Source organism: Stegastes partitus, unplaced genomic scaffold, assembly GCF_000690725.1.
Source record: "Stegastes partitus isolate 25-593 unplaced genomic scaffold, Stegastes_partitus-1.0.2 Scaffold1074, whole genome shotgun sequence".
In the NCBI taxonomy this organism is placed as follows: domain Eukaryota; kingdom Metazoa; phylum Chordata; class Actinopteri; family Pomacentridae; genus Stegastes; species Stegastes partitus.
Genome location: NW_007578805.1, coordinates 10,842 through 23,876, shown reverse-complemented (window position 1 = coordinate 23,876; position 13,035 = coordinate 10,842). Strand labels below are relative to the sequence as shown.

Genomic DNA, 13,035 nt, shown 5'->3' with positions numbered 1-13,035 from the left:
TTGTTGTTTTTTTACAGTCTGCATGTAAATAAATCTTTTATTCCTGTGAATTTACTGGCAATGATATTTAATTTACCAAAAAATGGAAATCTATTTTTAAAAAATCTAGTTTAAAAAAATGTTTTGTTTTTTTTCTCAATCCTTAATATCCAGGACTTTAGTTTGAAGTAACGGCTAACATTTGTAAAGTGACATTTTTTTTGTTTTCAGATTTAAATACCATAAAAACTGTGGAATTCTATGGTCACAAATTTCTAAAATTAGTTGGGGGTTTTTTATATGGGTATCATTTAGAACTTTGGTCTGTTTTTGTCTGTAATAAATTCATATTTTTTCTGTGATTTTACGTGACATTGTCTGTAATTTAACAAAACAGGAAGCATCTGTAGGATAACAGCACGTTGTTGTGTTTTATTTTATTTTTTATTAAATTACAGTTATGCTGTTTTAAAAAACGTTCATTTCTTGAGACGCTTGTAACCTGAGCGGTTCCGGTCAGCTGACAGGAAGCAGCAGCTCTCTCTCAGGTACGCCCGCCGGCCCCGCGCAGGTATCCGCCCGTGACGCGCCTCCTCGGGTCACCTGACAGCCTCCTCGGTCACGTGTCAACGTTCAAGTTTCAGGAAACTTTTTTTTCTCCTCCTGAGAACAGCGCCGCCCACGTCCCGCCTCCTCCACCGTTCCATTGGCTGCGAGGTGAAAACACTTCTCCGTGATTGGTCTGGTGGCCCATACGTCAGGCGGTGGCTCCTCCCCCCGCACTAAACTGGTTTGTGTGTAATTGATCCGAACCTGAAGAAAACTCGGCGGAGTTTTGTGAGTTTTTGGGGGCAGAAACATGAAAGTTCCGGAGGAGGTTTCGGTCCAGGTGAGTTTTTCAGGCGGCGGCCGAACTCCGCGGCTCGTTTCCAGGTAGAAAAGCGAGGCGGTGGAGGTTCTGGTGCGAAGGTGTCCGCTGTCAGTCCTCTCACTTATTTATGCGGAGAGTCGCTCAGCTGCGAGTCCTGTGGTGTTCCGACCCACCAGGACTCTAATTAAACTGATCACAGGCCTGGGACAACCTGCCTTTATGACTCTCTGAACGGGTTCTGTGCTGCTTTTTAAACACAAACAGCCTCAAAGTCCGGATTAAAGACGCTTTCATGTTTAATACTGAGGTCCACTGTCTGTGTTTTTCTCTTTTATAGAATTATAAGAACCTTAAATGTCCCTGTTTGGTAATTAAACCTGCAAGTACTGATTATTCTAAGTCCAATCAACCCGCTGTGTGTCTATAAAAGAGCTGCAATGATTAACTTAATGACCAGCTGTTTGAATAATTGATTAATCAGTCTGATCACATGTATATTTAAAGGAAATCTGTTTTTTCAGCTTCTTAAATGTTCGTTTCTTTCCTCCTCTGACAGCAAGCTGAATATTTTTATGTGTGGGAGAAAAAAACATCTGTATTTTCTTATATTTTAGAGACCAAACTGCTCATTGATTGATCAGTTTGGGTAATTTCTTGACAAAAACAGGCTAAATTATGTGTTTGCAGCATCTTAAATGTGAATATTTTTTGGTTTCTTTCCTCCTCTGTGACAGTAAACTGAATATCTTTGGGTTGTGGATGAAACAAACACTGTCAAACCTGCAAAAAATGCATTTAAATGCACTGTTTTTAGTGCTCCAACAAGCAAAAGTTGACAGAAATGTGTGTTTTGGCAGGTTGGGTGGTGTGCAGAGAACACCAAGGAGCTAAATGTTCACACAGAGACGTTTATCAGATATGAAGAAGATTTTTCCTTTCAGTGTTTTGCATTTTAGCCGTGCTGTGGTTGTTGTTATTATTGCTTCTATTTTACTTTAGATGAAGCGTGACGCTGCTGCAGAGACGTTTTTATCTAAAGAGACAGAGTTTGGTTCAGTCTGCAGCAACAATCACTTTATTTTAAATTAAAATTTACCCCAGAAACCATCATTCATATTGTTGTCTGTCAAAAATGTGCTGCAGATCTGAAAACCAAGTCATATAAATATTAGATCTGCACTGAATAATCAATTGGTTGTCAACTTTTAGGTGAGCCTCTACTTTTTTGATTATCATTTAATGAATTTTAGTAATTTTCTGATAAAAACAGTCTAAATTCTGCGACTTCAGCTTCTTAAATGTGAATATTTTCTGGTTTCTTTCCTCTTCTGTGACAGTTAACTGAAGATCTTTGGACAAAACAAGACATTTGAGGAAACTGATGCACATTTTTCAGGGTTTTTTTGTTTTTGTTTGTTTGAACAAACTAAATAATCAGTTGATTAGCAGATTAGCTGCTAGTTTCGTGTGAAATCCAAATACATCCTGTCACAGAAGTCAAAGCAGACCAGAGAATGTTAATTGAAGCGAGTCTTTAACGTTAACCTGATCATCAGAACAGCTTTCTGCTCCTTGAATAATTGATTAAGTTTCTCTGAGCGACTCTGAAGTCGTTCCTGAAAAATGCGGCTTCAAATAGAAAATCTATCCACTCAGGAATGTGTGACCGAGCAAATCTCAGTCTGAGAGCCTGAAAACCGACAACCGGCTGCTCTTTAATGAAGCTTTTCTTCACTGGAAGCAGCTGTTTAAATTCACATTTCATCCTCGCTGAGCTTCAGTCACAGATTGAAGCCTTCGGCCACACATCAGATCCTGGTGATCAGCTGGAAAACCAGAGCAGTTTGACTGACCATAGCTGTGCACATCTGGCTCTTCTCTGTTCCAGGATGGACTCTAAAGCTCCTCCAGTCGAGGCCGCGGCGTAGGCGAGCGCAGGATGGGCGGAGCTGCTGCCGGCCGACACGTCCCAGAGCGAGATTAACTCGTTTTACCTCGAGGCAAATTACTGTTTACCTTTAAGTGCAGCGGTCTGACAGAACAACTGTGAGAATGGAGTACGGCGAGCGAGTGCTGTGTGCCACCGGAGAGGTGGAGCTGGACCCCAACATCGTGAGCGAAGAGGCGGGAAAACTGTATTCTGAGCTACAGGTGAGAAAAAATAAATAAATCACTTTCTGTTATTTACAGTTAGGCAAAAGAAGGTTCCTCTTCATGCAAAACTGTGATTTATAGAGAGTTTTATTTGACCGTCAGGTTTCTTCTGGCTGGAAATGACACCAACAAATGAGAAATGATGTTTGGTTGGGTTTTTTTTTGCATTTTTACTAAAAACTTGTTGTGTCCAAAATTATTCATACCCCATTTATGTTGAAAAAAAAATGCAGCTTCTGTCTGCTTCCAGATGTTCCTGCTGGTTCCCACCATGTCCTATCACGTTCTGATCCTCTGTAACGGTAGAACAGATGATGCAGTAGTTCTCTAGTCAGTTACTCGTCCCAAAAAATGTTTATCCTCGTTGCAAATTTTGATTTATAGTCGATTTTTATATGACCAGCAGGTTTGTTGTGGCTGGAAATGACGTAAACAAGAGACTAAACTTCCACTGTGGATCATGACTTTCCCTCTGAGCAGCATCATTTTAGTAGAAATAGTTCAAATTCATCCTGTTTTTGTCTTTTGTTTCTTGTTTATGTTGCTTCCAGGCAGAAGAAACCTGCTGGTCAAGTAAAAACTCCCTTTAAATTAGAGCTTGTGATGGACTTTGTGGTTCTTCTCTTTCCAGACCATCATTGAGACCCACGGTGAAGGAGTGGTGGAGTCCCTGGTTCCCATCTTCGTGTGGGTTCTGGAGGGTCTGGCCAGCTGCAAGTCCCAGCTGAGGGAGCGAGAGGAGGAAGCCGAGAAGGAGAAGTCTGAGCGGGAGGAGCTTCTGGAGCGATACCGGGCGGAGCGAGCTCTGAGGAAGGAGAGCCAGGAGGTGAGGAGGGAGAGAGGGAGGTGATGGCTGATGTTCTCCAGGGTTCGTGTTCTGGGTTCCGTCAGTGAGTTGTGTGGTTCCTCTGCAGAGGTACCTGGAGCTGGACGACCAGACCGAGCAGGAGAGGAGGGCCATGAGGACCAGGGACAAGGAGAGGGAGCGCCGAGAGAGAGACCTGGAGAAGAAGGCCAGAGAGCAGGCCGATCAGTGTGAGGATGTGACGAGTTTCCCACGATGCACCGGGGGAAGCAGCCGCTGGTCGCTAACGGCAACATGTCCCATCATGCATTGTGTCGTAGGAGAATAACAGATAGATGAGTGAATTCAGGACCGGAGGCACATCACCAGATTTAGTTTCATATTAAGACGTATTTTGTAGTTTTAAGACAGATTTTAAGGCGTCAATATGTATTTTATAGAAGACATTTTGTCGTTTTTAACTTTTTTAGTACTTTTTTTAAATATTTTTTTTAGCATTAATACATATTTTACAGAGTTAAATGTATTTTGTCTGTGTTAATACGTATCTTATAGCATTATTTTAAATTTGATTGTATTATTACGTATTTTATCGTGTTAATGTATTTTATAGAGTTAAGCTTTTGTTTTTAGTGTTCAGATGTTATTTTGTTTTTAGGATTAAGACATACTTTACAGATTTACAACGTATTTTATCGTGTTATTCCATATTTTATTGCATTAATACGTATTCTATGGCGTTAATGTGTATTTTATTGTACTAATATGTACTTTAGAGAGTTACACGTATTTTTCTAGCGTTAAGACGTATTTTATCGTGTTACGTATTTTATAGTAGTCGTTAGTCGTACTATTAATTATTAGTACAGTATTACTACATATTTTATAGAGTTAGATGTAGTTTTTTTAGCGTTGAGATTTTCATTTTTTTAGGATTAAGACATACTTTATAGATTTACAATGCATTTCATCGTGTTCTTCCATATTTTATAGCATTAATACGTACTTTATAGTGTTAATGCGTATTTTATTGTACTAATATGTACTTTATAGTGTTACACTACAATATGTACTCACTTGGTACATATTTTCTGCTGATTTCTACTACATATTTTGTCGTGTTATTACGTATTTTATAGAGTTAAATGTATTGTTTTTAGCATGAAGACGTATTTTTTGAGGTTAAAGACATTCTTTATAGTATTATATTATTGTAGTATTTTATCGTGTATTTTTTTACAGACTGTTTTTTCTTCTATCTTTTTTTCTAACTTGTCAAAATGACAGCAGACACGAGACAAATCCACGAGTTATGGCGCAAAACTATTCAAGATTAAACATAATAATAATGTGTTCAGTGGTCGGGGGCGACGTGTCAGGGCACTAATAGAGAAGAAAATGATCTAAAAATTTGGGAAAATGCTCCTAATAGCCCCTTTGACACGTGCTTCGTTGTTTATTTCCACCTCCTGTGAATCTATTTCATCTTTCTGGTGAGTCGAAGTTTTCAGAGACGCTAGAGGCTGATTCTAACTTGTTTCTGTCAGTGGTGGCCTTGGAGGAGCAGAAGGCGAGTCTGAGCCGAGAGCTGAGCACCCTGAGACTGACTCACACCAAGGTCAGACTAATCATGAGCCAGTCTATCACCACACCGATTACACTCAGCGTTCAGACGGTGTTTATCTTCACTGATGTTCTCTCCTTCAGTTGGGCCACTCGTATCGGGAGCTTCTGGAAAAGAAGAAGGACTCTGAGAGGGATTCTCCTTTAAGGTGCTTTTTATTTAACGCTCTGCTCCACCGGCTCTGATTTTCTTTAAACTTCCTTCTTGTACACTCTGGCTATTTAAAATGACATCTGTGAGGTTTTAGCTTCATATAGCAAACAATTTCCAGGATAAAATGTTTTTAAAATCTGCCCGTCGACCTTTATTTCAGCAGGTTTTTTTTCTCAAATTGAAATCTGAGGCTGTTTGAACGAGAATATCTCAGGAACTTTTAAAGATAAAAACCTGAAATTTTCACCGTTATTTCTTATTATGTCATCGATTCAGAAACTAATGAATAAATAGTAAAATCAAACTTTATTTTTCAAGGAACCTGGTTAAAGCAAATGGTGTTTTTCTGGCAAATTTTCAACTGAGAGATGTCGAGGAGACTGATTCAGATGAAATATCACGATTCTGACCTTGTTTTTAGTCAATAATCCTAAAAGTATGAAACGCTGCACATGACTCATTCAAGCACCGTCAGAAAATAGAAAGAAACTGATTTTTTTCCTGTTTTTATGGTCACTGGCTGATGAATAATGTCCCTTTTCCACGTTTTTTAAAATATATTTTTTCAGAAAATGTGACTTTTCCAATGGTTAAATGGGACTTTTTAGGTTTTTTTTGCTAAAAATAAATAGTTGTTGGTGCAGGATTTGAGAAAGAAGCACAGCTGATGTTTAAATGACTTTTCATCGCTCCAGGAATCACGTTCGTCCTCGAAACGCCGACTTTTCCTCCAACCACACCTCAGAATCCAGCAGTAATGAAAAGGTAAACGGATTCTGTTTCTGGCTACGACATGTTTGAAAAAAAAAAGAAGAATTTAAGCTTAAAACATGAAAATAAGAGAAACACCTAATTTGATTCCTGCTCTTTTATTTCTGCAGATGGTTCAGAGACCACATTCAAACTCCGGTCCTCCCTGTTTGGAGGATCTTGGAGCCAAAGAAGGGAACGTGATCAACATCACCGCAAAACCCACCGTGGACCAGTTCGTCAGTGAAATCATCAGCTCCACCCCGGAGCTCAGACAGTTTCACGGCTCCTTGAACGCCAGGTGATGATCTGAAACCAGAAACAGCTGGAGATGCACCTTCAGAGTTCACGTCAACTTGTTAGTGTGGCCAAACATTTAGTTAACATTTATTATTAACCCCCAGCACTCCGGTCAGATCTGACCCCGAAGAGCCGCAGAACGACGAGTCGGAGACGAGCCTGGAGGAGGAGCTGAGGGGGGTGGAGGAGAAGGGAGGAGAGAGGAAGGAGAAGGTGGAGGAAGAGGAGGAGGAGGCGTATGAAGAGGACAGCGTGGAGTTTGATCTCCGAAACACCGACTCAGTGTTCTCTGAACTGTCGGAGCTGAGCCGGGATTACGTGGAGAGTGTCGACCGAGGAGCCAGCATCAGAGGTAAGAACACAAACTGGCCGGGAGTTAGTCTGACCAGGAGTTAGTCTGACCCGGAGTTAGTCTGATCAGGAGTTAGTCTGATCAGGAGTTAGTCTGAGCAGGAGTTAGTCTGAGCAGGAGTTAGTCTGATCAGGAGTTAGTGGGAGCAGGATTTAGTCTGACCAGGAGTTAGTCTGACCAGGAGTTAGTCTGATCAGGAGTTAGTCGGAGCAGGAGTTAGTCGGAGCAGGAGTTAGTCTGAGCAGGAGTTAGTGGGAGCAGGATTTAGTCTGACCGGGAGTTAGTCTGAGCAGGAGTTAGTCTGACTGGGAGTTAGTCTGATTAGGAATTAGTCAAACCAAGAATTAGTCTTGCCGGAAGTTAGTCTGATCAGCAGTTAGTCAGACCAAGAGTAAGTCAGACCGGGAGTTAGTCTGGTACTATTCTGGTCAAGGAGCTGCGTGTTCACCTGGTGATAGACTGAGTCCGTAGGTTCAGAACTGAGAAGGTTCTGCTGTTCTCAGCTCGTTGTAGAACCGTGTTCATGCAGGTAGACTGACTGGAAACCACAAGTGGACTCAACAGATTTCAGTTTCTACTTCAGAGCCTGAGTCTTCAACATAGTTTTCAAGAATCTTTGGGTTTTGAAGGTCCATCAGAGGAAACACTGAAATAACGCTGACACCATTTGAAGCCATTTGACCTATAACCCAGGGTTGTGTTCTCTGCTGTTGTGTACAGTTTGTGTTTACAGACACTGAAAGTGACATAAGGTCGGTTTCTAAAAATACTCTGGCCAAGCTGGGAAACTATTTATACCCCGTTAACATGAGGTGTGGGTCCGTCAGTGAGAACAGGCTCCTGCTGCCGGTGTCACAAACTTTACTTCCTGTTTTATTTTTACTGTTTTGCCCCATCTCATGTGGTTATTTCTTGTCGGCTGTGACTGCGCAATAAACAGCTCCAAATGCATTCGGTGTGTTTTTTAACCTTTGTTTCTGTTCAGGCAGCGCAGACCAGTTCGAGGAGATTCTTTCTCAGTATGAGGAACTGAAAGTCACCCAGTGAGTCCAAAATTAAATTCCTCTGACCTTGTCACAGCTCGTCTGGTGCAGTTTTACGGGGGTTTTCCACACATGTGGGTTTGCTGCTTCCGTAGAAACCAATAAATAGCAGAAGAAACTATGAGGGCTGCTAATTGCAATCTTAACGTTTACTTTCTGCTAATGGAAGAATCTGTAACTGGGTCGTTCCACCTCAGTTCACCTTGTTGCCAAATTCGTGACGAGACTCTGACTTTGGATGAAAATATCTCAAGATGTATTTGACATACAGACTTCAAATTTGAGATCACATTTCCCCGATACTGGAGGTGTTTAAATCCCACATTACAGCTACGTCAGTGCATATGCTGAGATTCTACGGCCTGTTCAATGTGAGGAAATATTAACGCCACAGACCATCTTTGTGCACCCATACAACAAACAGCATTTACAATAGAAATTAGCCCTCCTTCCGTTCTCATACATCAGTTTCTTTGAACAAGTTGTCCAGCAAAACTGAAAAAAGATCCCAGTTTGAAAGACAATGTTCCTAAGTTGTCATGGTTGAAAATTCAAACCACTTCAATGATGACCTCTCATTCACTGGCTATTGGCGCGTAAAGTTGTGATACTTGCTATTTTTGAGGGTCTGTATCTCAGAGGCTGTATGTGTCATCTTCATGACATTGGGTATAATTAAACATCTCATACTGGACTATGGAAGACGGAAATTTCAGACTTCTGTTGTAGATTTTGTATGTTTTATTGGTGAACAAAGATGGCCTCAGGCGTTAATATTTCCTGACGTTGAACAGGCCATAGAATCTCAGCGTATGCATTTAGGTAGCCGTGATGTGGGTGAAGGGGAAATGTGTTGTCAGATAAGTCTGCATCTTAAATACTTGTTGAGATATTGTCATCCAAAGTTAAGGTGTCGTCACGAATTTGGAAAAAAAAACATGAAAAAGTTGATTTTTTCGTTATTTTTTTGGTAGCAAAAAATCCCTTTTTTTTTTTTTTAACCCAATCCGAGATGGTCACAGAAAGATTAGCAACAGTCTGCTGAACTGAGCTGGAATAACCCAAACGTCATTGTTTTTCCAACATATATATGTCTGATATTGTTATTTTTCTACATCCACACAAATCTTTGCGATGTCTGAGTTTCTACATGTGGAGCGATGCTTCACTGTGGTCGTCCTGGTCAGCCAGTATCCTGGTTCATCCTCAGACATTCATCTAGAAATGTCATCAACACCTCTTGCCCTCATGCAGCCCCATATCATGATACTGCCACCACTTCACTGTGGTGGTCCTGGTCAGGTTCACACCAAACATCTGGACTCCATCTGAGCCCAACACATTGATCTCCATCTGACCAGAGGATGTTCTCCAGCATCCATCAGGCTTCTGTTCATGTTCTCTGGTGAACTTTTATCTGGAGGTTTTGCTCAGAACGAACCTGTGCAGTATTTGAATTTCTACAAAACCTGCATAGTTTCAACACTACTTTTTAAATGTTCTACTCGTTTCCTACATTTGTGCACGTTCCCCTTTAGTGCACTGCAAAGTTCTCTGCTGTGGTACGAATAAAGACTCCTAAATAATCCTGACTTTGCTCTGTTTCTGCTGCCCGGCAGCGAGTTAATCGAAGCTGCTCGTAAAGCTCTGATTTCTCGGGTGGTCGAGCTGACCGACGACCGCTCGGCTCAGAAGCTGGAGGTGACGTCTCTCCAGGAGACGGTGTCCCGGCTGGAGGCCAGGATGAGGGAGAAGGAGGACGAGACGAAGAGGTGAAGGAGCTTAACTCGTGTTAATCATCCTCTTCATTGCTGCATCTGTTTGTAATATTTATAATATTTCCTTCACAGGCTTCGTAAAGAGCTGGAGGCGTGTCAGTCTGAGAATCCAGATGTAAGACGTGATCTCCTGCAGCAGTGAAGCTTTATTCTAAATCCTGTAGCTCCTCAGCGTGAATCCTGATGAACTTTTCTGCTCTCAGGCTTCGCTGCCGGCCTCCATGCGTCACTTCTCTCGCTCTGAGATGGCTCGCGTGGTCATGGAGAAGAACCAGTACAAGCAGCGTCTGTTCGAGCTGCAGGAGGCGGTTCGACACAGTCAGACCCTCCGGTAACCCTGCGCCTGATTTAAGAGTTAACGTTGAGCTGAGTTTACAGTTCACTTAAAACTCTTTCTGCTTTCTGCCAGAGCGACGAAGGGGGAGAAGTTCACAGACGAGAAAAGGTCCAGTGTTTGGAGAAAGTAGGTCGTTCTTTATTAACCTCTGACATTAAACCACACACCTGAACTCGCTGCAGTCCATGACGAGGAGGTGGTTCGATGCGTCAACTCTCTGAACTCCAAGCAGCAGTTTCTTCTTCATTTTTCTTCACTGTGGCGCATTTTTCAAGTTCTGTGGAAACACAACCACCACGAAGAAGGAGAGAGAAAATCTTACAATAAAAGAAAAAACATAAAGTAAAACCTCGACTCAACACGTCCAACGTTAGCATCCACAGAAAACCCGGAGGCTCCACATACTTTAGATGTTTAACTCTTTATGTTTTGAATTTGTTTCCTTACTTGCAGTTTATCAGAAAAACTCTCAGAATTTTTCGCACATGACTGTTGGAGTCAGTCAAGGCTTCACGGTTGCACAGAAAACCTCAGAGTTTTATGTATTTTACGGGATGTAGATCCTGCAAATGTTTTATTTTTGGCAAATTTTTGAATCCGCCCTCTGTCAGATGGGTGACAGGAATCTGGAAAAAAGTAGATTTTAGTCACTTATTTGCAAAAACGGAGAAAAATTTGGAAACAAAATGTTAGTGTATTATTTGTAGTGTTTAGTGTCTCTTTTTTTTATCGTCTTCCGTCTCGTTTACGTGGCTCAGTGTCCCTTTTTTGTTGTTTTCCTCTTTTTGTTTGTCGTTCCGGTGGTTTTGTGTCTCATTCTTGCTGTTCTTGTTTTGTGCCCAGCTTGCGTTGTTGCTGTAGATGTTGAACTATCTCCATGTTTCTACAGACTTTTCCTCTCACCGTGCTCACTGTGTCTTCTCTATCTCCATTAAAGATTCAACCGCTTGTTCGGCCTGACGAAGGCGCCTTTAATCCCACCGCCACCGTCTGCGCTGGCGACCTCCCCGGCGCTGACCCGATCTCCTCTGGCATCTCCGCAGCTTCCGGTCATCAGTCGGACTCACACCGAGTAAGTTTGCTGCTGCAAAGGTTTGAGAAAGTCAAGATTTTAAACCTGCTGTGCAAGATAATCTACAAATATCATATAATCAGGCTCCAACAAGTGCAGTGACATCTGGCAAAGTAAGAAAACTTTTGCACATTCATCAGTTATTGTTTGTTTGTTTATTTATTGTTCTTTTTTGTGGACTATAAAGTAAAAGACTTTGGTTTTCTTGTCATTTTTAATTAAATGCAGAAGTCTTTTCTGCTTTTATTTCCATATGAATCTGTAATTTGTAAAAGCATGAATTTTAATTTACCGACCATGTTTCACCAAACACAAGCTCAAGTGATGATTTCAGTCTCGTTTTTGTTTTGTTTTTACGCTTTTTTTGGATTATAAATAAAAGTTTGGGGCATTTTTTGCCACGAATTCAGGCGGAGACTCATTCACAGAAATCCATCAGACGAATTAAAGCGTTTCAGGGGTTTTAACTCGATAAAGTGTTCTCAGACTTTTTTCTTTTAAATCCCACAGGACCAGTGTCACCTGGAGGTCACTAGTAATGTGTGATAACAGGAAATAAATACAAATAAGTGGTCCTAATCTTGTACAAATCAAAATCACAAAAAATATATTTCACCAAACAGAGTTATAGGGACAATATTTGAATCTCTGTCATTTAAAGTCTGTTTTTGCAAAATAAATTAATTTTCTTTGTAGTTTTCTTGAGAGTTCTGGAGGCTTTGTTGGAAATTCTGGATGACTGAAGTTTTTTGATGCAAATCCAGAAGGAGAGAGAAAAACATCCAACAGTTTGAGGAGGTCCTGGAGGACAGCGAGTCGAGCTTCACAGCCTCTCAGTGTCTTTATTCTGCTTCATGTATGAAACACGCGAGCTGATTAACGCCACAATCGTTTCCCTGCAGGTCTTCGACTCCGGCTGCTCCGTCACCTCGAGCCCGGCGGAGGGAACTCTACCGAGAAATAAGATCTCAGGTTTGGGGAACTCTGGGGAAACGGCAGATCCACGGATGGAGCCTGCCGCTGGCCAACACTCAGGTAGGAGCACAGAATAAGAAGGAACGGGCCGGTACGCCATCAAACATCCTGGTGATTTAATGTCATCCTCGCAGGAGTCGCAGGAACCGGTACCAGAACCTAAAGACGTTCCTGTTCTGATGCAGCTCAGACTGTTGGATCAGAGAGATTCTACAGCGAAGGTGAGTCTTTAAATCAACGAGTCTGAAATGTGCAAAAACAACAACAACACTTCCAGTTAATCGATTTATTTCAAGTTTTTTTCCTCACATTTCAGCACCAATATTTTAAAAAAACACTGCAAAAATCACAATTCATCCAGTCATTTTCCTCCATAGTTTCACATCTATCAGGCTGCAAACTGAAAAAATAAAATAAAATCAGTAAGTGATGCAGAAAACGCATTAATATGTTTTTTCCGTTTGGTTTTGATTTGCTGTCCAGTTCGTTTTATCTGCTGGCGTTGCAGCGATTTAAAAAAAAACTCATTGTTCGGTTTGTATTTATCACAGAGAATATCCAGTCAGTGACGTTAATTTTACTTTTATTCGGCCACACACTAAAGTAATATTCACGTCTCCTTCATTTAGTGTCGGACCTAAATGTTGAGCATCAGGTTTAAACTGTCACGAGAGTCTAATATTGGTCTATTTTACATTTTGAGACGACAAACATTTTAGTTTTTGTTGTTAAATCTGCTCAATAAGTGATGAAAGTTCAACCAGAAGAACTTTATTTTCAATCTGTGAGCAAATATTTCAAAATAAAAGCATTCTACATGTTTAGTTTTGTGTTATTGTGAC

General features: G+C 41.1%; 1 protein-coding gene across 1 annotated transcript in view; it reads left to right on the top strand.

Moving 5' to 3' along the window:
- Positions 1-776: 776 nt before the first annotated feature.
- Positions 777-13,035, top strand: part of LOC103367646 (C-Jun-amino-terminal kinase-interacting protein 4) — a 23,094-nt gene continuing 10,835 nt past the window's right edge. Inside the window, 17 exon segments of the mRNA XM_008295743.1 lie at positions 777-868; positions 2,739-3,001; positions 3,636-3,830; positions 3,919-4,039; positions 5,357-5,427; positions 5,517-5,581; positions 6,282-6,351; positions 6,468-6,637; positions 6,741-6,988; positions 7,974-8,031; positions 9,651-9,803; positions 9,882-9,924; positions 10,013-10,140; positions 10,219-10,272; positions 11,084-11,218; positions 12,121-12,253; positions 12,328-12,414. Coding sequence (XP_008293965.1) covers positions 2,903-3,001; positions 3,636-3,830; positions 3,919-4,039; positions 5,357-5,427; positions 5,517-5,581; positions 6,282-6,351; positions 6,468-6,637; positions 6,741-6,988; positions 7,974-8,031; positions 9,651-9,803; positions 9,882-9,924; positions 10,013-10,140; positions 10,219-10,272; positions 11,084-11,218; positions 12,121-12,253; positions 12,328-12,414 — 1,830 coding nt within the window. The 5' untranslated portion in view covers positions 777-868; positions 2,739-2,902.